This window comes from Hyperolius riggenbachi, chromosome 5 (assembly GCF_040937935.1).
Source record: "Hyperolius riggenbachi isolate aHypRig1 chromosome 5, aHypRig1.pri, whole genome shotgun sequence".
In the NCBI taxonomy this organism is placed as follows: domain Eukaryota; kingdom Metazoa; phylum Chordata; class Amphibia; order Anura; family Hyperoliidae; genus Hyperolius; species Hyperolius riggenbachi.
The window spans coordinates 411,611,501-411,635,557 of record NC_090650.1 but is presented as its reverse complement, the minus strand read 5'-3'; the positions used below and the strand labels follow the sequence as shown (position 1 = coordinate 411,635,557).

The 24,057-nt window shown below is 43.7% G+C and overlaps 1 protein-coding gene across 5 annotated transcripts in view; it reads left to right on the top strand.

Moving 5' to 3' along the window:
- Window positions 1-1,859: 1,859 nt before the first annotated feature.
- The window catches only part of ENPP2 (ectonucleotide pyrophosphatase/phosphodiesterase 2), a 201,861-nt gene continuing 179,663 nt past the window's right edge, over window positions 1,860-24,057 (top strand). For all 5 annotated transcript variants that reach the window (XM_068237970.1, XM_068237969.1, XM_068237968.1 and 2 more), the window contains exon 1: window positions 1,860-1,961. In XM_068237970.1, coding sequence (XP_068094071.1) covers window positions 1,920-1,961 — 42 coding nt within the window. In that variant the 5' untranslated portion in view covers window positions 1,860-1,919. The remainder of the gene's footprint in view (window positions 1,962-24,057) is intronic.

Genomic DNA, 24,057 nt, shown 5'->3' with positions numbered 1-24,057 from the left:
GAACAGACACCGGAAGAGGAGGCTGGAGCGGGGCTGCGGGCAATGAACTGGCACGGCGTCTATAGACGCCGCTACCAGTTCATGAGGAGAGAGTGGCCAGAGTCTTGAGGCCGGGACGTCCCGCTGCTGAAAGCGGGACGTTTCCCGGGACCTCATTAAGCCTGGGACACCGGACCCCGAATCCGGGACGCGTCCCGGGCAATCCGGGACGTCTGGTCACTCTACTTAAAGGGGAACTTCAGTCTAAACAAACATACTGTCATCAAGTTACATTAGTTATGTTAATTAGAATAGATATGTAATATAATCTCTTACCCACCCTGTTTTAAAAGAACAGGCAAATGTTTGTGATTCATGAGGGCTGCCATCTTTGCCATGGGGGCAGCCATCTTTTTGGTTGAAAGGAGGTGACAAGGAGCAGGAGACACAGTTCCAACTATCCTGTGTCCTGATTACCCCTCCCAGCTGCACGTGCTAGGCTTAAAATGTCAAGTTCAAAATGTAAAAAAAAAAAGAAAAATTGCACTAAAACAGCAGAACGAGAATAACAAAATCAGAAATCCCATCATGCTTTGCACAGCATCAGGGGGAAAAAGCCTGGGCAGTTTTCTTCTCTGCAACTAAAAATGAGGCTTGTATAAGAGAAACAAAGTTCCGATGCTGTGAAACTGTTAAGGAGACACAAAGCCTTTTCAGTGCTGCTGAGTCGATTTTTAGTCCGGAGGTTCACTTTAAGCCACATCCATGCCACACCCCTAATCACGCCCCTGTCACACCCCTAGTCACAAATACGATAAAGAGTTCATAAGAAAAATATGTTGTTTTGGTACTTATCCGTTAGCCGGGCGCATCCGGCAGGTGGCGCTGTTGTTGCTAATTTCATTCATACTTACTTCACGTAGTAGTGTTTGAATGGAACCGCCGCAGGTGGCGCTAATTACATTTCTAGTGAACGTAACAATACAGTGTTAATGTAAACTAATACATTGTGTTTGAAGTGGCCGGAAACTGTCACTTAATGGAATTAAAATGAAGGCGGCAGCAATGTAACAGATGAAGCCGCCGGATTCGTCTGTTGTTCTTCTCCCCCTTTCTGCCCTCTCTCTCCTATAGAACACTGCCAGCTGGGGGGAACACGCGTGTCCCCCCACAGTCGTTCGTCGCAAGCAAACAAGCAGGATTCCCTGCCGCGACGAACGACTCAGGGGGGACACGCATGTCCCCGCAGGCTGCCAGCATTGTATAGAAGCGAGAGGGCAAAGGGGGAGAAGAACAACAGACGAAGCCGGTGGCTTCATCTGTTACATTGCCGCCGCCTTCATTTTAATTCCATTAAGTGGAATTATTATTTTATAATTCAAACCACACAGGTCCTTTCTATCCTGATTCATTTTCCTTTTTTTAATCATTTTAAAATTAAGTAATATATCAATTTAAAGGATGTGAATAAGGTTTAGAGTCAATCAAACACATTTTTGAGTAGAGAAATATAAATATTTACATAGAAAGAGGGACAAAGTCCTGAAAGAGGGACAAATGAGGAGGAAACAGGGACAGGGCTCCCAAAGAGGGACAATTGGGAGCTATGTGTGAGGTGAGGCATAAGTATAAAACGATGCAGATGAGGACTGCCATTAAATACAGTTAATATCAGTCACCTTGCCATTTCTCTCAAGGGGACGCAATAAACACCCAATTCCCGCGCTTTTACCTCAGGGGTGAGGAGCGGCGTGTGACCTCGCGCGCAGCAACTGGATAATCACGTGACAGCTTGATTGAGCGGCGCGGCACAGACGAGGCGTACGTCGTCTGATTGAGTTTAGCTGAGGGCGATCACATGACTCAGGAGGGCGACGTCGTCCGTGACGGCTCTGTCAGACTGTCAGAGCAGAGGGCGGGAAGCGGTGGTGGAGGTTGGAATGGGCTTTGCAGCGGCGGCACGCTCGCAGCCATCCATGGAGGTAAATGGCCTCAGTCAGAAGGTGGAGCCGGGGGAGATATTGCTGTGGTCATGGGCATGTATAATGTGTCACGGCAGCTTTCTAGCATTCCATTACCCCGCCCCCTCCCCCCTTCCATATGACGTGAAGGAAAGCAACTGTGTGAAGCATTTAATTTTGAATGCCAACAAAATTAGTAGTGAAAAGCACATTAGGTACAGTTTTTATTCTTTTTCATCGGATGCAATCTTTTAATGTAATTTGATTATTTATTGGAAGACAATTATCAATTGATTCCATAAAAAGATTGATTAGGGCCAATTAAATTGTCAAAGCGATCCAGGAAGCGGATGATGGCGGCGTGGGAGCGATGCAGGCTTTCGGGGCTGGAAGAAGCCTCAAGTATGTATAAAATCTTTTTTTCTTTTTAGGATTCCGGCGTCTCTGGTTCCCTTTAAAATCTTCCACAAAATGCTTGTGCAATGATTCTCTATGAGAAGGTTCATATCAGCGCGATTTGTCGCAAATCGGTGTCTGTACCATTTTTGGGTGCGATTTTGTTCCAATGGAAGGTATAGGAAGAGCACTAAACGCTCACAAAATCACTTTATGCAGCGATTGTGTTTTTAAGAATAAATACATTGTATTTATTATTTTTTGGGTCAAAGAGTGAAAAAACGGAATCGTTCTACATAAGCGCTTTGCACAAAATCGTAGCACGCAGTGGAGCACCGGGAGGGGAAGCAAAAAGTCGCTGGCGTCAACAGTTTCATTTTTAGATGTGAACAAAGCCTTATTGAATAAAAATTGGAAATCTGATCGGATTTCTTGCTTGAATACAAAAAAAAAAAAGCTTTTTGCCTTTTTTGGGAATATCTGATTGTTTTTATTGAATTGCTGTAAAATCGGATCATTTTATTGTATTGTGTGTGGCCACCTTTATAGTGATTACAATTTGATTGTTATGCTGGGAATACACGGAGTTTGTTTGTTTTTTTGGCAGATTTACTTTCCGGTTGTTCTTCTGATCGTTTTACATTCACTTCTATGAAAAAATTGTTCAGAAAACATTCAAAATCAGATCGGACCTGTCGGAAATTGACTATCGAGCGACCTATCTGCCGAAAAAAAACTGTCATATGAAAGATTTGCATCTGATGAACAAAAAATGTACCATTAATGGGTACCTTTTTAAAGAGGATTTGTACTAAGAAAAAAGGCCCCTGGAGGGTACTCACCTCGGAAGGGGGAGGCCTGTGGATCCTATCGAGGCTTTTCCCGTCCCACGGCGGTCTCGCGGCAGGTCCAGGAACAGCGGTATGTAAATATTTACCTTCCCGGCTCCAGCGCAGGCGCAGTAGTGGCTCTCAGCTCCCTTATAGCGGATCTCAGTCGGGTCCACTCTACGCCTGCACAGTACAGCGGACCCGACTGAGATCGGCTATTTCTGAGCTGACAGCCGCAACAGCGCCCCTGCTGGAACAGGGTAAGGTAAATATTGCACAGCCTGAGAAATTGTTGGCTGTGCTTTCCTTGGGCCAGAGCGAGACCACTGTGGGACACAGGAGGACGGGGGGAAGCCTCAATAGAATCCAGAGGCTTCCTCCTCCCGAGGTGAGCACCCCTAGGGGCGTTTTTTCGTAGTACAGTACAGAGTATCTTTAAAGAGAACCCGAGGTGTGTTTGAAGAATGTTATCTGCATACAGAGGCTGGATCTGCCTATACAGCCCAGCCTCTGCTGCTGTCCCAAACCCCCCTAATGCAGGGAATACACGGTTCGTTTTTGCCTTCGTTTAAACCTTCGATTCGTTCGGTAAACGAATCGAGTGTTGAAAACGTATGTGAAAATAGTCATAATCTCATTATAGTTTCGATTAATAGACCCCAAAAACGAACGACTAGTGATCGAACATGTTTGATATTATCTCTCTTTATCCATCTAATCGAGTCATTGGTAGGCTTGATGGCTGTTCAGATCGATTATATGTTCGTTTATGCTAGTCCGTCCCTGTAAAAAGGGATTTTCGTTTCGTTTCTTTGCAGCCTTCGATCATTGGAAAAACGAAACCATCAGAATCGAAAAAAAAAACGAAACCGTGGGTGGTGATATTAACCGTATGACCGATTATTTCGGGATCGAAAGGGACAAAAGGCACAATCGAAACGAAGGTTTAAACGAAGGCAAAAACGAACCGTGTATTCCCAGCATAAGGTCCCACTGCACTCTGCAATCAGACATAAATCACAGCTGCGTTGTGCTGACTGTGTTTACATCTGGAATTTCAGTCTCAGCTGATTCCCCGCCTCCTGCAGAGTTTTGGTCCCTGCCCCTGTCCCTTCCCTCCAATCAGCGGGGAGGGAAGGGATGCAGGCGGGGACCAGAGTTCTGTAGGAGGTGGAGAGAGCAGCAGACTGACACTTAAAGCCCCGTCTACACGGGGAGAGATTGTGGCGATCCGGCGGCTCGATTAGCCGCCGGATCGCCTCTTCCGTGTGCCCGCCGCGTCCCCGCTCGGCGCGCGTGCGCGGGAATCAATACCCGCTTGATTCCCGCTCGTCTCCGCGCCGCTTATCTGCCGCTCGATTCCCTGCCATTGTCCCCTCGCGGGGAGCGAGCAGGGAATCGGCGGTGCTAAGATCCGTCCTGTCGGATCTTATCAATCGAGCCGCATCAGCGGCTCGATTGATAAGGAGCATCGCGGCCGCATCTACGTGTGTAGATGCGGCTATAGAGATAAACACAGCCTGCTCTGACAAGCTGTGTGTCAGCAGCACGGCTGTGATTTATGAGGGATTGCAGAGTGCAGGGGGACCTTAGGGGGGTTTGGGATAGCAACAGAGGCTGGGCTGTATAGGCAGATCCAGCCTCTGTATGCAGATAACATTCTTCAAACACACCTCGGGTTCTCTAACGTTTATCACACAAAAAAAGGCCACCCACACTCCACTTTATGGCACTTTGAAAAAACAGTTGTACAAAAAAAAAAAGCGTTTGTTTTGTTTTTTTGATTGGGAGAGGTGGACGTTGTTGCTGCTATTTCTATGAACAATAAATGGTGCAGAATTTCTTGAGGTATACGGATGGGGGGGGGGGGGGGTTATCTAATATATTCCTCCTCTTCCCTTTATTTCCCCCTCCTTCTAATGACATGACAGTGTACTTCCTAGTATAGACCTCAGTGGGAGTGTCTGAAGACTTTGGGAGGAGGGCGGGTAATGAATTAGCAAGAGGAGAAAAAAGAGTGAGGGAGGAAATGTTGTCAGGATTAGCTTCATTCAAAAGTTACCAAGATGGAAACTGTCTAGAAAAGATTCTCTGCTTTATCTTTATAAAATTCACAGGAATCATAACGTGGATAGCACAATACATCTGTTATGTATGTAGAACTAGTATTTATCTACTTATATACAGGATCTTCTCAAAAATTAGCATATTGTGATAAAGTTCATTATTTTCTGTAATGTACTGATAAACATTAGACTTTCATATATTTTAGATTCAAATACACACAACTGAAGTCGTTCAAGCCTTTTATTGTTTTAATATTGATGATTTTGGCTTACAGCTCATGAAAACCCAAATTTCCTAACTCAAAAAATTAGCATATTTCATCCGACCAATAAAAGAAAAGTGTTTTTAAAACAAAAAAAAGTCAACCTTCAAATAATTATGTTCAGTTATGCACTCAATACTTGGTCGGGAATCTTTTTGCAGAAATGACTGCTTCAATGCGGCGTGGCATTGAGGCAATCAGCCTGTGGCACTGCTCAGGTGTTATGGAGGCCCAGGATGCTTGGATAGCGGCCTTAAGCTCATCCAGAGTGTTGGGTCTTGCGTCTGTCAACTTTCTCTTCACAATATCCCACAGATTCTCTATGGGGTTCAGGTCAGGAGAGTTGGCAGGCCAATTGAGCACAGTAATACCATGGTCAGTAAACCATTTACCAGTGGTTTTGGCACTGTGAGCAGGTGCCAGGTCGTGCTGAAAAATGAAATCTTCATCTCCATAAAGCTTTTCAGCAGATGGAAGCATGAACCCACTTTTGAACCAGAAACAGTGGCAGAAGCGCCTGACCTGGGCTACAGAGAAGCAGCACTGGACTGTTGCTCAGTGGTCCAAAGTACTTTTTTCGGATGAAAGCAACTTTTGCATGTCATTTGGAAATCAAGGTGCCAGAGTCTGGAGGAAGACTGGGGAGAGGGAAATGCCAAAATGCCTGAAGTCCAGTGTCAAGTTCCCACAGTCAGTGATGGTCTGGGGTGCCATGTCAGCTGCTGGTGTTGGTCCACTGTGTTTTATCAAGGGCAGGGTCAATGCAGCTAGCTATCAGGAGATTTTGGAGCACTTCATGCTTCCATCTGCTGAAAAGCTTTATGGAGATGAAGATTTCATTTTTCAGCATGACCTGGCACCTGCTCACAGTGCCAAAACTACTGGTAAATGGTTTACTGACCATGGTATTACTGTGCTCAATTGGCCTGCCAACTCCCCTGACCTGAACCCCATAGAGAATCTGTGGGATATTGTGAAGAGAAAGTTGAGACGCAAGACCCAACACTCTGGATGAGCTTAAGGCTGCTATCGAAGCATCCTGGGCCTCCATAACACCTGAGCAGTGCCACAGGCTGATTGCCTCCATGCCACGCCGCATTGAAGCAGTCATTTCTGCAAAAGGATTCCCGACCAAGTATTGAGTGCATAACTGAACGGAATTATTTGAACGTTGACTTTTTTTTGTTTTAAAAACCCTTTTCTTTTATTGGTCGGATGCAATATGCTAATTTTTTGAGATAGGAAATTTGGGTTTTCATGAGCTGTAAGCCAAAATCATCAATATTAAAACAATAAAAGGCTTGAACGACTTCAGTTGTGTGTATTTGAATCTAAAATATATGAAAGTCTAATGTTTATCAGTACATTACAGAAAATAATGAACTTTATCACAATATGCTAATTTTTTGAGAAGATCCTGTATGTGTTTTTTATTTCTAGGTTAGCATGGGTGTCACTTGTTCTTTAAAGTAAACCTGAACCAAGCAAAATTAATAAAAATAAGCATACACTGTACCTGCAAATGAATATTACATACATACTGGTACTTATCTCGCCGTCGGTTCCTCTCAGAAGCTCACCATTTTTTTTCTAACGGCGATTCTTTCCAGTTCTGACTAGACATGGTACACTTTTTTTCAATTTTTTTAAAAATGTTTTTCGATTAGATAATTTTGTTCTATTATTCCATTCGATTGAATATATAGATTTTTCCAACATGTCTGATCGGATTTTTATTACAAAAAAGGGATAATGGTTAATTTTTCATGATCGAGAAAATTGGCTATTTTTCACTTTTATTCGATTTGATGGTTTTGGTTAAATGGGAAAATAATTTTCTTTTTCTATTGTACTGTGTACGGGCACCATTAGGGCCCTTTTTCACTATATCAGTTATGTCAGTTATAACTGAAAGGACAACTGATGTGCAAGGTAATCTCCATGTTTCACTATGGCTCCAGCAATATTACCAGTTAATGGACTACTGATTCGGAAACTGTTAATGGGCCATCGCCATTTTTAATATGGAGGACGGAGAATTCAATCAATCACAGTGGACAAACAGGATGCCGAAGAGGAGAAACCAATTATTCAGTAGACTGTGGCAGGTGTATGATCTGTATAGGTTTATTTTGGATTTTATTCTTCAGCTCAGGTTTGCTTTATAGGTAACAGCGCACCTCCTACTGAAAATATAAAATTAACCTCCCCGCCATCTTCCCCTGGTGTGCTGCACTTTAAAGAGGAACTGTAACGACAAAACGTCCCCTGGGGGGGTACTCGCCTCGGGTGGGGGAAGCCTCCGGATCCTAATAAGCTTCCCACGCCGTCCTCCATCCCTCAGGGGTCTCGCTGCAGCCCTCCGTGCAGCGGTGACGTCAATATTTACCTTCCCGGCTCCTGCGCAGGCGCTCTGACGGCTGTCGGCTCCGAAGTAGGCGGAAATACCCGATCGCCGACGGGTCTGCTCTACTGCGCAGGCGCAAGTTTCCGGCGCCTGCGCAGTAGAGCGGACCCGACGGAGATCGGGTATTTCCGTCTATTTCCGTGCCGAAAGCAGCCACAGCGCCCCCGCTGGAGCCAGCAAAGGTAAATATTGAAGCTACAGTCGGGTCTGTCGCCGGCTGTTCGAAGGGCTGCAGCGAGAACCCCGTGGGACAGAGGACGGCGTGGGAAGCCTCATTAGGATCCGGAGGCTTCCCCCACCCGAGGTGAGTACCCCCCAGGGGAGGTTTTTGATGTTACAGAGTCTCTTTAAGGTTCCCGGCAAAGTTGCGCCAGGGCTGTGGAGCTGAAGCAATTTTGGGTGCCTGGAGTTGGGAAAAAATGCACCGACTTATAAATTTAAACTGTAATTAAAATAGAAAATATGATAAAATGTTCTATTTCTCAAATAATAGTCATCATAAATAAGTTATACATACAGTAATAGCTGTGCTTAGTCCACAAAAATGAAATAAACCAATCAAAAAATAGTTACTTGTGCTGCTTCAGTAACGTAAAGCAGCCCCCGTATTTTTAAAGTCAGCTATACATATCTGATTGTGACTGTACAGTATATATGTTGTGTACACAGGAATCTCCTATATATTAAATAACATCTATGCTGTAAGAATAAAGCCTGATGTGTAGCCGTGTCACTAATAGAGATGGTCAATGAGATGGAAATAATTCTGTGCTGATGCTGATTTATGCAAATGTATGCACTCCCTTTGCTCATGAAATCGAATAATTTGATATGTTGATAAAATTTGGTTTGGTGACTATGAATTAAAGGGTACCTGAGACGAATGAAAAGAAAAGTTTTATACATACCTGGGGCTTCCTCCAGCCCCCTTTAGACCAATCAGTCCCTCGCTGTCCTCCTCCACCACCTGGATCTTCTGCTATGAGTCCCGGTAATTCAGCCAGTCAGCGCAGTCTGGCCGTGTGTCGCTCCCACAGCCAGGAGCATTCTGCACCTGCGCAATAGTGCTGCGCAGGTGTAGTACACTCCGGGTGGTAGAATGTGTGCATGCGCACTACACCAGACTGGCTCAAGAACCTGGACTCACAGCAGAAGATCCAGGTGACGGAGGAGGACAGCGAGGGACTGATTAGCCTGAAGGGGGCTGGAGGAAGCCCCAGGTATGTATAAAACTTTAATTTCATTTGTCTCAGGTTTACTTTGTTACACAGTAGTACTATACTCTACATATGCACTCCCCACAGATCTGCAGGGAATCCACTGATAATGTTGTGTACATTAAACACAAGAGGTGTTGTCTATCACCCATAAACCTGGTTCAGATTGTGCATGAAGAATGTGTAATAGATGTAGAATCTCCTTATTCCCCTGCAGAGTACCTGCACATCATTCTTACATGTACCCACAGTCACATTGCCTACAGCCTGATAGATGTTCTTTATTCCAGCCTGTACCTTTTACAAGTACTCTTACCAAGGACTAAGTTTTAGTCTATGACTAAAGGGAATAAATGTTGCAGTCTTCATATCCTTCTTACTTCAGCTGTCTTTTAAAATTCCTAAGCGTTGGCAGTTAAGAGACGAATTTCATCTTGCATACTTTCAAACAACAAGATTGTAATATGCAAATTAGAGGAGTCTGAGTCGAGGAGTCTGAGCTGGTGGAATCCTAAACTGAGTTGGAGGAGTTTTGTACCGACTCCACAGCCCTGAGTTGCGCATCCGTCGCAATGCATGCCAGGAGATGTAGTCGTGGCAGAGATGTACTCATGTCCATGGACTACATCTCTCTTGGGTAAGATGGTGGATGCCATTGCCATACTGACTGGAGGGGGGGGGGGGGGGGAGGATATGGGGGGAGGGGGTTACAGTACCCTGTAACTATGTAGTGAAATTTAAATCAATCTTCCCCCCCCCCCCCCCCATTTTTTTTTTCAGTTGGAGGTGCTCAGTTTCCTTTTAACTTCTTTAACTACCTAACAATTGGTGTGACGCAGTGGCAGCCCAGGACCAACTAACTCCGATTGGTGTCAAATCCTGGAGCTGCAGTTTGGCAGGGAACGCATGCGCGATCGATCCCTGCTGATACACAGAGCAGAACTCCGTGATCAGCCTGCTAGCCGCTATTGTGGCTAGCAGGCCGTTTTCCAGCGAAAGGGGAAGTAATTCCCCTTTGTTTACCTTTGTACAGCGCTGCAACCTCATGCAGCGCTGTACTGCACACTCGGCTGTCCCCCCCGGATTGGGTAGGGAATGAAGTCTTCTCATAGGCTGAAGTCTATGAGACATGAGGAAGGCGTGGACTAACGCCGAAACCGGTAGTGACGTCAGACAGTAACAGCGGCGCACAGCTCTCTCCCCAGACGGACGTCCTCTTGCAATACCATCTGCACCACCCGCCCTGGTCAGGCAGGATTAGGCTGAGGTTACCCACTGGTGGACTTTAAAGCAAAGCGCAGCACTATCATCTTAATTGTAAGTGTAACTTTTAAAGTGTGTGAACTTTACACATTCAGGTTAATGCACCATTGGAGCGCTCTCTGTCTCCCCCTACCCTGATGTCTATGAGAGGCAGGAATAAGTGCGAATCGCCTCCCTATGGCGATTAGGACGGCACAGGAAAAGGGAGGGAAAAGCCTCCCCTTTCTTATTAAAAAGAAAAAAAAAATCGCAGCAACGTTCAGATACCTCCGGCAGAGTGTCCTATTAAGGACAACAAAAGGAGGAAAAAATCGTGTGTGCTAAGTTGCAGGGCTTTGCAGCACCCTAACCAAGCTGCACATCCCTGTGGTCTTTAGGGGGGGGGGGGGGGTGTAAGCCTATGGCCGTCAAGTGGTTAAAGTGGACCTGAACTCTTGCACAGGACTGAAGAAAAGCATAGAGAAATGCACTCTAGAGAATTTAGCCTGTCTTTCCCCCTCATTTGTGTCTAATCACAAGTTGTAATTTGATCTCTCCTCTGTGTCATCTGACTGCCATGGCAGATAAGCTCATTTGAAAGCACTGGATGTTAACCATATATCCTAAAATAAAACTGAACTTTTTCTACTTCCTGCTTTCATGGAAGCAGGATGTAAACTGTGCAGATTTATTTTAGGATTTGTATCATCTGTAACAAAGAAATGTTTTTGTTTAAAGGTTATTATGCTGTTGTGTATGTATTAGAGCAGAGGGGATGTTCTGAGTTCAGGTCTGCTGTAAGGTGCCCAATAACGGTACCGTTTAGTATTTTCATCAGCTGCAATTTTTCTATGAGATTTTTAAGATCAAATTGTACAGAAAACTGCACAGTGTGGCAAAAAATTGCTGTAAAACAATCTTAAAGAGAACCTGAACTGAAAATAAAAAGTCAAAATAACCATACACAGGTCATACTTACCTTCTGTGTAGTCTACTCCTCGATCTCTTTCTCCTCTACTGCGTCCCATTTGTCCACTGTGATCAATGGAATTCTCCCTGCTCCATTTTAAAAATGGCCATTACCCCATAACAGCTTCCTGGGCAGCACACTGTTAAACTGTAATATCACCCACTTGAGCCATAAGGAAACAAGGACATTACCTTGCACATTCAGTTGTAACTGACAGCTGCTGATATGTAACTGACAGCAACTGGTATATTTCAGTTCTGACAAAATATTGTCAGAACTGGAAGGGATCACTGTAAGAAGAAAATGGTGAGCTTCTGAGAGGAACTGACGGTGAGGTTAGTATGTAACAATAACAACAACAACAAATAACATTTGTAATGATTTGCAGCTACGCCATGTGTTTATTTTAAATATTTTTACTCGCTTCAGGTTCCCTTTAAGGTCGTTTGGAACAGAAGATTTAATTGATGCGAATATTGGATTTTACTATAGAATTGGAAGAGAGAAAATGCCCTAATTAACCAGTTTATGGGAACAATCGAGAATTATTTTCCCTATTTAAATCGTAAAAATCACATAGTAAAAATTCTCTGAGTGTTGTGATAGTGCAGTAATGGACTCAGTCATACATCACAGGAGTTTCTGGCCAATCTGGCAGTAACCAATCACAGCTTTTGTTGTACTGTTTTGCTATTTTTCAGTAATGTGACCTGGTAGACAGTTCTCATTATAGATTTCATTAGTGACATTTGCATTTCAACACATAGCTTCCTGGGAGTATAATTACTATTTAAATAGCTATTATTCAGGGAGAACAAATGGTGAGTGTGTAGCTGGACAATGATCCTATAGTCTGCCTGGTAGTGTCAGTGTCAAATGCAAGTGATTTCTCTTTGGATTGCCAAACAGTGAAAGTTATCTGTATATAAATGTACAATGTGTTGTGCATAACAATTTAAAGTGTACCAGAGCTGAAATAAAAAAAAGTTTTATACATACCTGGGGCTCCCTCCAGCCCCATCCGCTTGGATCGCTCTCATACCGCTGCCCGCAGCGTCCCGTAACAGACAATATATCACTTCATCTGTCCCAACCCTGGATAAACTCCTTAGTGGCAATTTCGAGTCAGGCCTGGGGCGGAAACCCACAGCTCACAGCGGTAATCCCGTGCCCGAGTGAGTTGTATGCAGGAGCTGCTGCAGATCTCTGTGGTATGTTTTTTTTTTTTTCTTCTTGTTTTTAGGGTTAAAAACTTGTGAAAAAAATTGCACGGCTTTTAGAGCCTAAATCTGGCAATAATCATAACGCCAGGGTGGTTAAACGTCAAGATCATGTGCAAATTTGAGCATCAGTTGGGAGGACCTTGAAAAAACTTGATTTAACAATGCTTGATGAAAATGGCTGATCTCTTCAGGAAGAAGGTTATAGATGCCTGTAAATTTGGGAAGGTAGTTCCAAAGCAATCACCAAACAATGAGACATCCATTATTACACTCTCCAGAACATCCTGTACAAGTGAAGAAGATTTAGATGGCTATCTCAGATCAGGCTGTGCAAGAAAGTTCAGCCCAAGAGCTGAATGTGAAGAAAAATCTTTAAAAACCCCAGAATTTCTTCAATCAACCTACAGGTGTTAGTCGCCACTACCGATGTCAAATTGCATGAGCAACAATCATTACAAAGAAGCTGGAAAAATGGGACTTGGATGAGTGTCCCGTAATGGCTTTTGGCAGCATTGCGTGGGGTCATTTTGCCAGTTCTTGCATGTGGCTGTGCCTGTAAAGATATATGCGCATTAAAACCTGCAGGTATATGCATACCTGAAGGCTATCTAACCCTTCTGAGGAACATTCTGCTTGGTGCCCTTTGCATCACCTGCGTTATGTTATGACACAATTTTAATTGGCAAAGGATACACACCTAGCCCACTTTTTAAAGAATATTGAAGGCTGCCTTCTGATGTCTGTCAGGAGCAACTTAATAGATATCAACAAATTTTCAGATTAAATATTTTTGTATCGTTTCACCCCAACACAAAATGCAATTAGTATACACAAAACAGTTTCAAGACTATAGGGGTTTTTAGTAGGAACAGCACAATGGCCTCGATTCATAAAGCATGACCCGCATGCGGGAATGCTGAAAACGGCACACTTTACCGACCACACAGCAGAATCTTTATTCATAAAGGCTTTTTCCGCATGAAAAGCCGACTTTCGTGAGCAGAGTGATAAATCACCGCCTTGCGCAGTGATTATCATAGCAAAAGTAACAAGTAGTCAATTCATAAAGATTAGAGGTAGCGGTATGCGGACGGGTATTACCGCTACCTCTGATGTGGCGAGAAGCGTGCGGAATACAGTGCAGTGAATGGGACAGACCTCCCAAGCAGCTGCAGAGAGAACACCGCACGGAGGGATTCCGCCTGCTTCTCCTGTTTCCGCATGTCTCCCGACAGCCTAACGCCTGCCTACAGCGGAATATCTCCGCACGCCTGTCACATCTAGCTACATTTTTATGAATTGCCACCCTGAAGGCGGAAATACCGACAGCGGTCTTTCCCCGCTCGACAGCACTTTTATGAATCGAGGCCAAAGTCTTTATTCTTCAGTAATATAAAATCTTCTTAATTGCAGTCGTGAAATGTAAACCGTTCATACAAAGATCCACTTTACATAACTATAGGTTGACTGACACGTGTTTCACGGCCAAAAGCCGCTTCCTCAGAGGCACACAAATATATGGATATCAGGATAAAGCCAGGGATAGGGAACCGCAATCTGGAATGAAGATATGTCTAAGAGTGACAAAGAGAAGTGCTGTCCGCAATAGCCAACAGGAAATGCAGGATAGTCCTCTTAGGTATCCTTTGCATGACCTCCTGTTATGTTATGACACAATTTTAAGTGGCAAAGGGTACACACCTCGCTAGGCCACTTTTTGCAGAATATTGAAGGCTGCCTCCTGATGAGGCTCTGCAAAAGGCATGATAAGTACTAAGGCCCTGTGCCTCGAATGATGCAGTGTCAATAGTCTGTCTAGCACCCGCTTGAATCTGCCATGTATCTTGTTTCCGCAATGCTTAGGTTGGTTTGCCTTCTTAAAACAAAAGGAATTTACTATAATTCAGCTTTAAGTTAACATCTGTGGTTACCCACAATGCACTGCTACTGAATATGCAAATTATCTCTATGCCACTGAAAGCCAGGCTAGCATCCAGAACCACTGGTGTCTACAGTCTTGAAGAAACACCCATTGAAGGATCACAGTTTGTTTCACCTCACATTTCCCATTTTCTCTCTTTAATCTATGCTGGAGAGTTTAGAGAGGAGGTGGGTCTCCTCTCAGAATAAGACTAGCTGGTGACCCCTCCCAGTTCCTCCCATACTATCTCATGTGGCTGATGACTGGCTAAAGGGAGGAGCTTAGATATCTCAACGCATTGCTGCTCTCTTAATCGACTAACATCTTACATTTGCACAGGAAGACAGCTTTGTTTGTCCAGCCATTCAGGTAATTAAAAAATAATAATGCAAAACGGTTTATGTGCAAAACTGTACATTGCAAATCACGTTATGCACAATATGTATTAAAGAACACACAGGCCTGATTTACGCCTTTGAAAGCTAATATAATATGTATGTGTAAATAATTTAAGTGCACATTCCAAGCTGTAGGAACATCCTAGTTAAGTCCGTTTAACCTATCAACGCCTTCCTTAAAAACCACACATGAAAGTAAATCTTAGCTAGCAGCACTATTGATTGTGGAACATCTGCCAATAGGACCATTGTCTTCAAGGACAGCTGCCACCCTGTCTCACTACATCAGCATTGCATAAACCTCCCCGGACAAACAAGCTTCCCAGATCCTTGTCAGGCTGTCTTGTCTTCAGCAGCCTTCAGAAGAGGTGCTTCCTTCCTCTGCCTCTCTGGGAAACAGCAGGAATAACACGTTCAAGGATGAATACCTGGAGGAAAGCGGTACGGTAGGCTCCACTTTCCATTTGTTCATCTTCATGGAGGTGAAAGATGCAATAACTTGTTTCCTGGCCAGTATGTGACTTATAATACAGATGGTCCCCTACTTACAAACAGGTTCCATTCTGGGAGATTGCTTGTAAATTGAGTCCTGTTACACATGGTGGAACGTAGATAAAGGATTTGCTTCCGGACAACTCTGGATTTGGGCAGCACGGTGGTGTAGTGGTTGGCGCTCTCACCTTGCAGCGCTGGGTCATCGAATCCCAGCCAGGTTAACATCTGCAAGGAGTTTGTATGTTCTCCCTGTGTCTGCATGGGTTTCCTCCGGCCATTTTGGTTTCCTCTCACATCCCAAAAACATACAAATAAGTTAATTGGCTTCCCCCTAAATTGTCCCTAGACTACGATACACACACTACACAATACATACATACATAGACCTATGACTATTGCAGGGATTAGATTGTGAGCCCCTCTGAGGAACAGTTAGTGACAAGACAATATACTCTGTACAGCGCTGCGTATTATGTTGGCGCTATATAAAGTCTAAAATAGCAAACTCCAGTGGAACTGGCCAAGTAGTTTACTAAATCAGATGTTTACTATATCAGGATTACATTCTATATTTATACAGGTGAGTGGTTGGGACTTGGTGACTGAGTTTACTATAACCATAGGTTTATTATAAACCATTTTTTTGTTTTCAATGTGCTCTTAAAGTGTTTTAAAACTACATTACAGTTTATATAATACTAATGTAAAATGTAACAAATGATATGCAATACACTTAGGGGCGTAGGGAAGCAGCCCATGCAACTGCTTGGGGGGCCCAGAGTTGTTAGGGAACCCCAACTACTACTTCACTTCAATCAAGGGCTCCATTCTTCAGATCAGGTGTTTTTGTGGCTACACTTGTTATGGATGTGAAGAATATGATGTCCACACTTGTTTTATGACCTTTGCAAGAAGTGTCCCCAAGCTGTGAAGGTCACCAGGGGAGGCAAGGGAAGGGGTATGAACATTGGGAGAGCCCCAACAAAGTTTTCCTGGAGCCTCCTATAATTTGTAGTATTTATACCATTTAATGCAGTATTGTATATATTGTACATGGTGGCAAGATTGTATTTATTAAATGTTGTGACTCGAATTGTTTGTAGGTAGAGGAAAGTAGGGTACAAGTTAGGGGCGTACCAATAAACCCTGCAAGGGATGCAGCCGCAGGGGGGCCCGGAAGCTACAGAGGGCCCTGTCCTGAGAGACTGACAACTAAGGGCAAGGAGAGAGAAAACATTCTGCTCTCTGCACAATTGTTCTAATTGTTTGGTGGAGGGGGCCATATCCAAAGTTTCGCAAGGGGGCCCAGTGATTTCTAGTTACACCCCTGGTACAACTCACATAAAATAGTTATTTTTATCTCTGTAGAGTACAATAAAACCCCTTTTATAGTACACTTCAAAGGAAACAGGCAAGCAGCTTACTATATCAGAATGGGTCATACATTTTATATTCTTACAGGTGCATGGCCGGATCTGGGGACTGAATTATAACTATAGAGAGGTTTACTATATCAGCATTTAACATAAGATTCTACTGTTGAAACTTTTTCTATTTTTTTTTCTTCTATTCTTTAGTATGTGGCACTCCAACATCAAACAATCCACACTTATCTACAGTTGTTGTTGTTCCCACATGTACTTTATACATATTCTTCAATATTTCCATTGACTTCTTCAAATCCTTTTTTAGTTTTGAGATGAATGGGGTGGTCTTGTACTTATGGTTCAATCCTCTTTTCGTTATTGTGCTCCAATCTGGTTTTCTGAATGTCTGCGTTTTTATGAGACATCAGGCTGTGATCGTATGACTGTTGGTACTGACTGGTCATTCTGGGGCGGGTGATGAATAGAATTGATGTGCTTTAGAAGAATTGTTTCATTCCCTGTTTCTCAACTCTTGGAAGTGCAACACAGGCACACTTTCTCTCCACTCCTTTGCATAAGCATACACCGGAAGCCTAAGCATTCTGCTTTATGAAACAGGCTTAAAGGACACCTGAAGTGAGAGGAATATGGAGGCTACCATATTTACTTTTACACAAAGCACATTACCTGGCTGTCCTGCTGATCCTCCGCCTTTAACACTTTTGGCTAGAGACCCTGAACAAGCATGCAGATCAGATGTTTCTGACCAAAGTCTGACTGGCATACCTGCTTGCTTGTTTCAGGAGTGTGAATCTGACATGCATCAGCAGGACTGCCAGGCAACTGGCATTGTTTAAGAGGAAATAAATATTGCACCCTCCATATCTATCTCTCATTTCAGGTGTTTAATTTACTTCAGCTTCTCTGGAGATCTCCAAGCATCCCTGTTGGGGTGGTGATAAGTTATCCAGCAAACCTGGTGTGAATTAATTCAAAATTCTTAGTTTAGATCGGGTAAAATGACTACAAAGTAGAAAATGGAAAAGTCTACTGCTGTATGTCCCTCATGTCGCTGATGATAGAACCTACAGTTTTCCACACTGCAGATCAGATGTATTGAGGTTCAATCACAGCTCATCAGTGCCGCGTTACGCTCCAAATTGCAGTGAATCACTTTATAGCTCTAAATCTCAGCGATTTGCTCTAGAGCTCTAAATCTCAAGTGAGTCTTTGTAAAACTCCAAAAGACAAAGAATTTCTGTAGAACTCCAAATCTTAGCAAATCTATGTAGAGTTCCAAATCTCCATGTTCAAAGGTGTGCTCTTATCCAAATGCACATTTGTTTGAGGTTTGGTTATGAACCCTTGCAAAGATCAAGATGGGATATGTCAGGGAACACAACTACACATTTAGGGCCCTTTTCCACTTGCAATCGCTAGCGTTCACGCTGAACGCTAGCGATTGCTGAATCGCAATTACCGCCGATTCCCCGACGTTCGCGGCCGCGATTTTGCTATGCTATGCACTGCATAGCAAAATCGCGGCAAAAGTCGCTCCGCAGCGCGATCGCGATCAAGTAAAAAACGAATCACGGTAGTGGAAATTACCTACCGCGATTCCTATGTTAAAAAGCAAACCGTAGCGATTGTAAAATCGCTAGCGGTTTGCGTTTTTGCGATTCAGCCAGCGCTGGTGGAAAAGGGCCCTTATACTCCTCCTAAAAGGCCCTTTTCCACAAGCAGGTGATAGGCAGTGAAAAGACTCTTATATCTGCTTGCTGCTGCCTGGCAACTGCTTATTTCCCACACAGTTCAGTCACCTGTGGAAAAGGGCTCTTAGACAATCAAGTTTGGGTGGTCAGCTCAGGGGTGAAGTTACATAAGCATTGGCCATGGCAATCGTTCAGAGCTGTCTTAGTCAACAATCTCCCATGTGTACAGCTGCGCCTCAAAGTAATCCACCATGGCAGATCACCCCACCAGATCCAACACACCACCCCTCCTTCTTTCTCTGCTTGGCAGTAACTGCTTCACTGTAGCTGAACAGTGTCTGTTCAGCGTTTGTTCTTTGGACTTCTAACCTAACCATCATGCAGCGATATTCGAGGACAACGATGATTCAGAGTTTATGTGGTTAAATCAGTGGGTTAACAAATACCATAACTTGCAGATATGTGAACACAGGCGCGAGTAAGGATAAAACCATTTCAAAAAACCTTTAAAAGGGGGAAGTTTGGTGGACTTACCTCCCTCATAGCAAAAACAGACTGTCAGACATTACTAGAATTAACAGTAACATTTATTAGCAGTATCAGGTCTGTAACGTGGCCAAGCGCCTTGGAGAGGTGCTTGGCCACGTTACAGACCTGATACTGCTATCCAGGGCTGTGGAGTGGGGGCAATTTTGGGCACCCGGAGTTGGAGTCGTTGATTTCATAAACGTCGGAGTCGGAGATTTCATAAACTTCGGAGTTGGATGATTTTGTACAAAATCCACAGCCCTGTTAAGTATTTGACAAAGGAGTCGAGTCAGTCGGAGCCATTTTGGGTACCGGGAGTCGGAGCTGTAGTCGGAGTCGTGGTTTCATAAACCAAGGAGTCGAAGTTGGGGTCGGAAGATTTTTGTACCGACTCCACAGCCCTGCTGCTATCTCCAATTTATTGCCTGATGAAGCGGGAATGTTCCCTGCGAAACACATTGCACATTTGGAGTTTCTAATAAATGTTACTGTGAATTCTAGTAATGTCTCATAGTCTGTTTTTGCTACGAGAGAGGTAAGTCCACCAAACTTACCCCTTTTACAACGGTTTTACCCTTACTGGAGCCTCTGTTCACATATCTGCAAATAGTCTAGTCCACTTTTGGTGGAGGAGTGCATCCCCATACCTTTCCTGTCTACAGAGAGCGACGACTTAAACCTGAGTGGGGTCAGGTTCTAATTCTCCCTACCTGCCTTTCCAGTGGTTGCCTTTGTGGCGACCTCTGTTTGTGAGTATAAGTATTGATTTATTATATTCACTTACTGCTTTTTTATATACTACACCATATTAGGCTCTTGGTTTTGTTCTTTATTTAAATGCCATAACTTGTTTGAATTGTAAACCGTTGTGACGATCCATGCAGCGCTGCAGATTCAGGAACTGTATCTGGGATTGAAAGTGCTTTATAATCAATTCGCATTCAATTCTAATTTAGTGGTCCTGGTAACCGGAAAGAAAGAAGACCAGTATGTGTTTGATGGGCATCCTATTTCCAAAAAGGTTGTTTTTTGTAGATACTTTTCTGTGGTCGAGATCTGCTGGCTTCCTGTCATGATAGTGACTTCCTGTCAGTACAGGAAGCGAGAAACATTTCCTGGATTGTAGGGGAACACCTCTCCAAAGGATCCACAACCACCTTATTCTTTTTTTTGTTCCTGGAATTGTGCTTTAAAAAGGTACTCACAGTAGCCTCAAAGCCAGAATAAAGTGTATACACAATTGTAAAGCACCATTTCCTCTATGTGAAACTTTTTCTCCCCTAAAGTGTGAAGACTGCCAGCAGCTGAATAATATCTAAGTCTTAGGTAATATCACAAGTCAGGTGTCAATGCTGATTAGTGGGTAGAGGCGATAAGAGAAATACAAACAAGCCCATTCTTTTGTAGTTTGTATTGCTTCTCTTTAAGTGTAAATCATGAACGGAGCATGTCAATTCAGAGGAATAAAATGAGTGTTTTCTGTGATAAGTGAAGAGATGATCTCCTCCTCTGATCTGTGCTAATCACCTGGGTCAACAGTGCTATCAGCCTGGTCTCTTTATCAGTCCTGGTGTATAGTTAAAATGTGTTTCAGTCAATAGGGGAATGGCTTGCCTTGTTAGCTATTGAGATTGTCAGTAAGTGGCTGGGAGTTAATTAGAGGAAGGATCTGTTATGCAACAAGCTTAGTTTCAGTGGAACTCTGTCAATGTTTCTGTCTGACCATAAACTTTGATTTACAGACCCTCCTCCTACTGGAAGTGATTGTTCGTTTTGTGTTCTGCATACTCCCGCTGGCCTCCATCCTTCACTAATGACTAACAACAAGGTCCTTTCAGGAACTCAAGGTTTTAGAGCTAATCGATGAAAATAACCAGATGTCATAGGCCACATTAATGATCTGTAGGCTTTCAGTTTATTTAAAGCAGGGGTGTCAAACTCAAATACATAGTGGGCCGAAATTGTATACTGGGACCTAGTCGCAGGCAAACCTCAATGTCTTCGGGCCACCTTCCTCCCTTATAAAGTTCTCTGGTGTCTAGTGATCCTCCCTCCCCTGTACAGTTCCTTGGTGTCTAAAGACCCCCACCCTACCCTATACAGTTCCCTAATGTTAAGTGCTTTACCCTATCTCCCCATATGGCTTACTTGATGTTCTAGTACTTCACCTCCATTATAGCTTCCCTGGTGGTCTAGAGTTGGCCATAAATAATGCAAAGTGAGGAAACCGCTTGAGGGCCGAATTTAATGGTTGTGGTTTTTGGCCCCCGGGCCAGAGTTTGACATGTATGATTTAAAGGGAACCTGAGATGGGGATTATATACATACCTGGGGCTTCCTCCAGCCCCTCCAGCCTGATCGCTGCCACGCTGTCCTCTTCTACCTCTCCATTCGCTCGCATTTGGCCCTGGAAAGTCCTTCGGTCCGGGGCCAACTGTGCATACGTGGCTTGGCTGCACATGCTTCCCTGTCTCACCCCCGTCGCCAGGAGCAATCTGCGTAGGTGCAGAAAGCAGCAGGAGCACGCCTAGCTGGACTGCGCATGCACCGACTTGAGGATTTTTTGGGGCCAGATGGGGTGAACAGAGGGGCAAAAGAGGACGGCGTGGGAGCGATCAGGCCAGAGGAGGCTGAAGGAAGCCCAAGGTATGTATATTTCCTTTATAATCCCCCTATCTTGGGTACACTTTTTAAGCCTTATTGGATTATCACTAAAACATCATTTCACAGTGAAACATATAGTGGGTGTTTTTTGTTTTGTTTATTTTCTGTACCTCTAGTAGTGTCCTTCTAAAATGACATTCCCAAAATTGTGATGCTAGATTTACACTTGTCTGTTTTTTTTTTTTTTGTGCGCTTTCTCCATAGGAAAGCGGGGAACCAATATTAATCAATGGGCTAGCTCACACTTGAATGCATTTTTTTTACATGCAGAAAAACTGAAAGCAATGCAGCACTGTCAGAAAACTGATAAGTGTGAATCCAGCCTCAAAGCATACCTGAGGCAACTGATAAAAATTACCTTTACTTATCTGGGGCTTCTTCCAGCCCCTATGTGTCATGTGTGTCCCTCGCTGCAGCTCCGGTCTTGTCCCAGGTCCTGCTGTCCCCCAATCGGTCGGCGGCTTCTGTACATACACTGCGCATAAACTTGTCGTCATTGGGAGCATACCATGCACCCCTTTCAAATAAGGGGTGTCTAATTTTTTGGCCAATGTAATGAGCAAAAGAGGAGAGGACAAGCACCATCCTACTTAATAAAAGCTAACTCTCTCTGTGTCCCTTGTCCCTGTGTGTGTCAGTTTGCGCTCTGCGCATGTGCAGGGATGTAGACACAGGGGGAGTGACTTGCGGCTTGCAAGGGAGGACGGGGCCAAGCAGTGGGCATGTGCGCGCTTGCGGCGGGCGCATGCGCAGTGACAGACTTAGAGCCCGTTTTGAAACAGGCTTAGGTCCACTAGTACACTATATAAAAAGCTATAAGAATTATATATCCACATTGGCCTCAATTCACAGAGCTTTATCAAACACTTATCAAACGTTTGATAATGTTCCTCATGGGTAAAATCTAATTTTGAATTCACTAAGGTGTTATAGATTTATTGATCATTTCATCGATAAAACATTCAATAAATCTATAACACCTTAGTAAATTCAAAATTAGATTTTACCCATGAGGAACATTCTCAAACGTTTGATAAAGTGTTTGATAAAGCTCCGTGAATTGAGGCATTGTGTGCAGAAATGGGACCCATAACTAAATGACCAAACACAGAAGAAGCTGTCCCTTTAAGAACTGCACTACAACTGTATAATTCCAATCAAAAAAAGCCTTTATTGATACATTATGAAAATTAAAAACATATTAAAAATAGTACCAGGTGGATAACAATGGCCCAATATTCCTGATAAGATAAAGCTCCATAGTAAATATATCATGCCAAATTGCAGCACAGAGTACACAAAGTAAACTGGGACACAATATGGAAGCGATAATGCTAAAAGAGCAGAATAGGTAAGTGAGAGAAATGAGAAGGCCAAGTGAGCCAAGGAGATAATGAGGTGTCACTGTAATGCTGGATACACACCATGCGTTTCCGCGTCGAATGCGTCCGTCGATACGCGTCGATTCGATTATTTCCAAGCGCATTTCGATGATTTTTAGGTCGATTGCCATGTAAAGTATGGCAAATCGACCTAACGATCCATCGAAGCTTGGATCGGACATGTCGGAAATAATCGAATCGATGCGTATCGACGAACGCGTAAACGCATGGTGTGTATCCAGCATTACATGATCAAGACTGGACAGCTCCGTAAAATAAGACCCAGGCAGAGAGGAAAAAGTGCACACCAAGTGTAACGGGCGGTGGTGCCGCCGAACAAGTGCCGAGAGTGCTTACCAGAGGAGAGAGGCGCGTGGATGACGTTGCAATTTGCCGATAGAACGGCGCTAATTTTTTGGCCACGTGTGTGTGTATATGTATGTGTGTATATGGTGCATTCCTCCACATGCTGCATACCTGTCTCTGGATACCGTATTTTGGGCTACACTTTTAGCTTGTCACAGTCAAGTAAACACTAATTCATTGGAAAAAAAAATCTGCTCTGGAACTACTGTGGCTCTGCCAATATCAGCCTGAAATATATTCAGAATGACCGCTTAACATTAAGGATCTGTGTGTCTCGGCCAAAGCACAGAGCCAGCCAGATCCCTTCTGGATGTACCACTTAAGGATTTTGTTTTCCCGATAGGAAAGTTAAACTGAGTAGTACACAGTATCTGCATTATACCTAGTAACAAAATAGTTACAGACCTTACGTAAAGATTTTAAAAATCATCTTTTCTTTTTGCAGTGTGCTAGTGAGCACCTTAACTTTGAGGAAAAAAACTTAAGGCACACTATAATTTTAGTAGGGAATAGGCCAAGCCTTAGCAGTGTAATAGAACCTGCCTGGCTTTTAGTACAGCCTCTCCTACTTTCAGCTCCCTTTCTGATGTGCATGCGATTTTCGGAAGTGAACATTAAGACTGAATTTTAAGCAGACCCGAACTCTTGCACAGCACAAAATGAAAAGTCT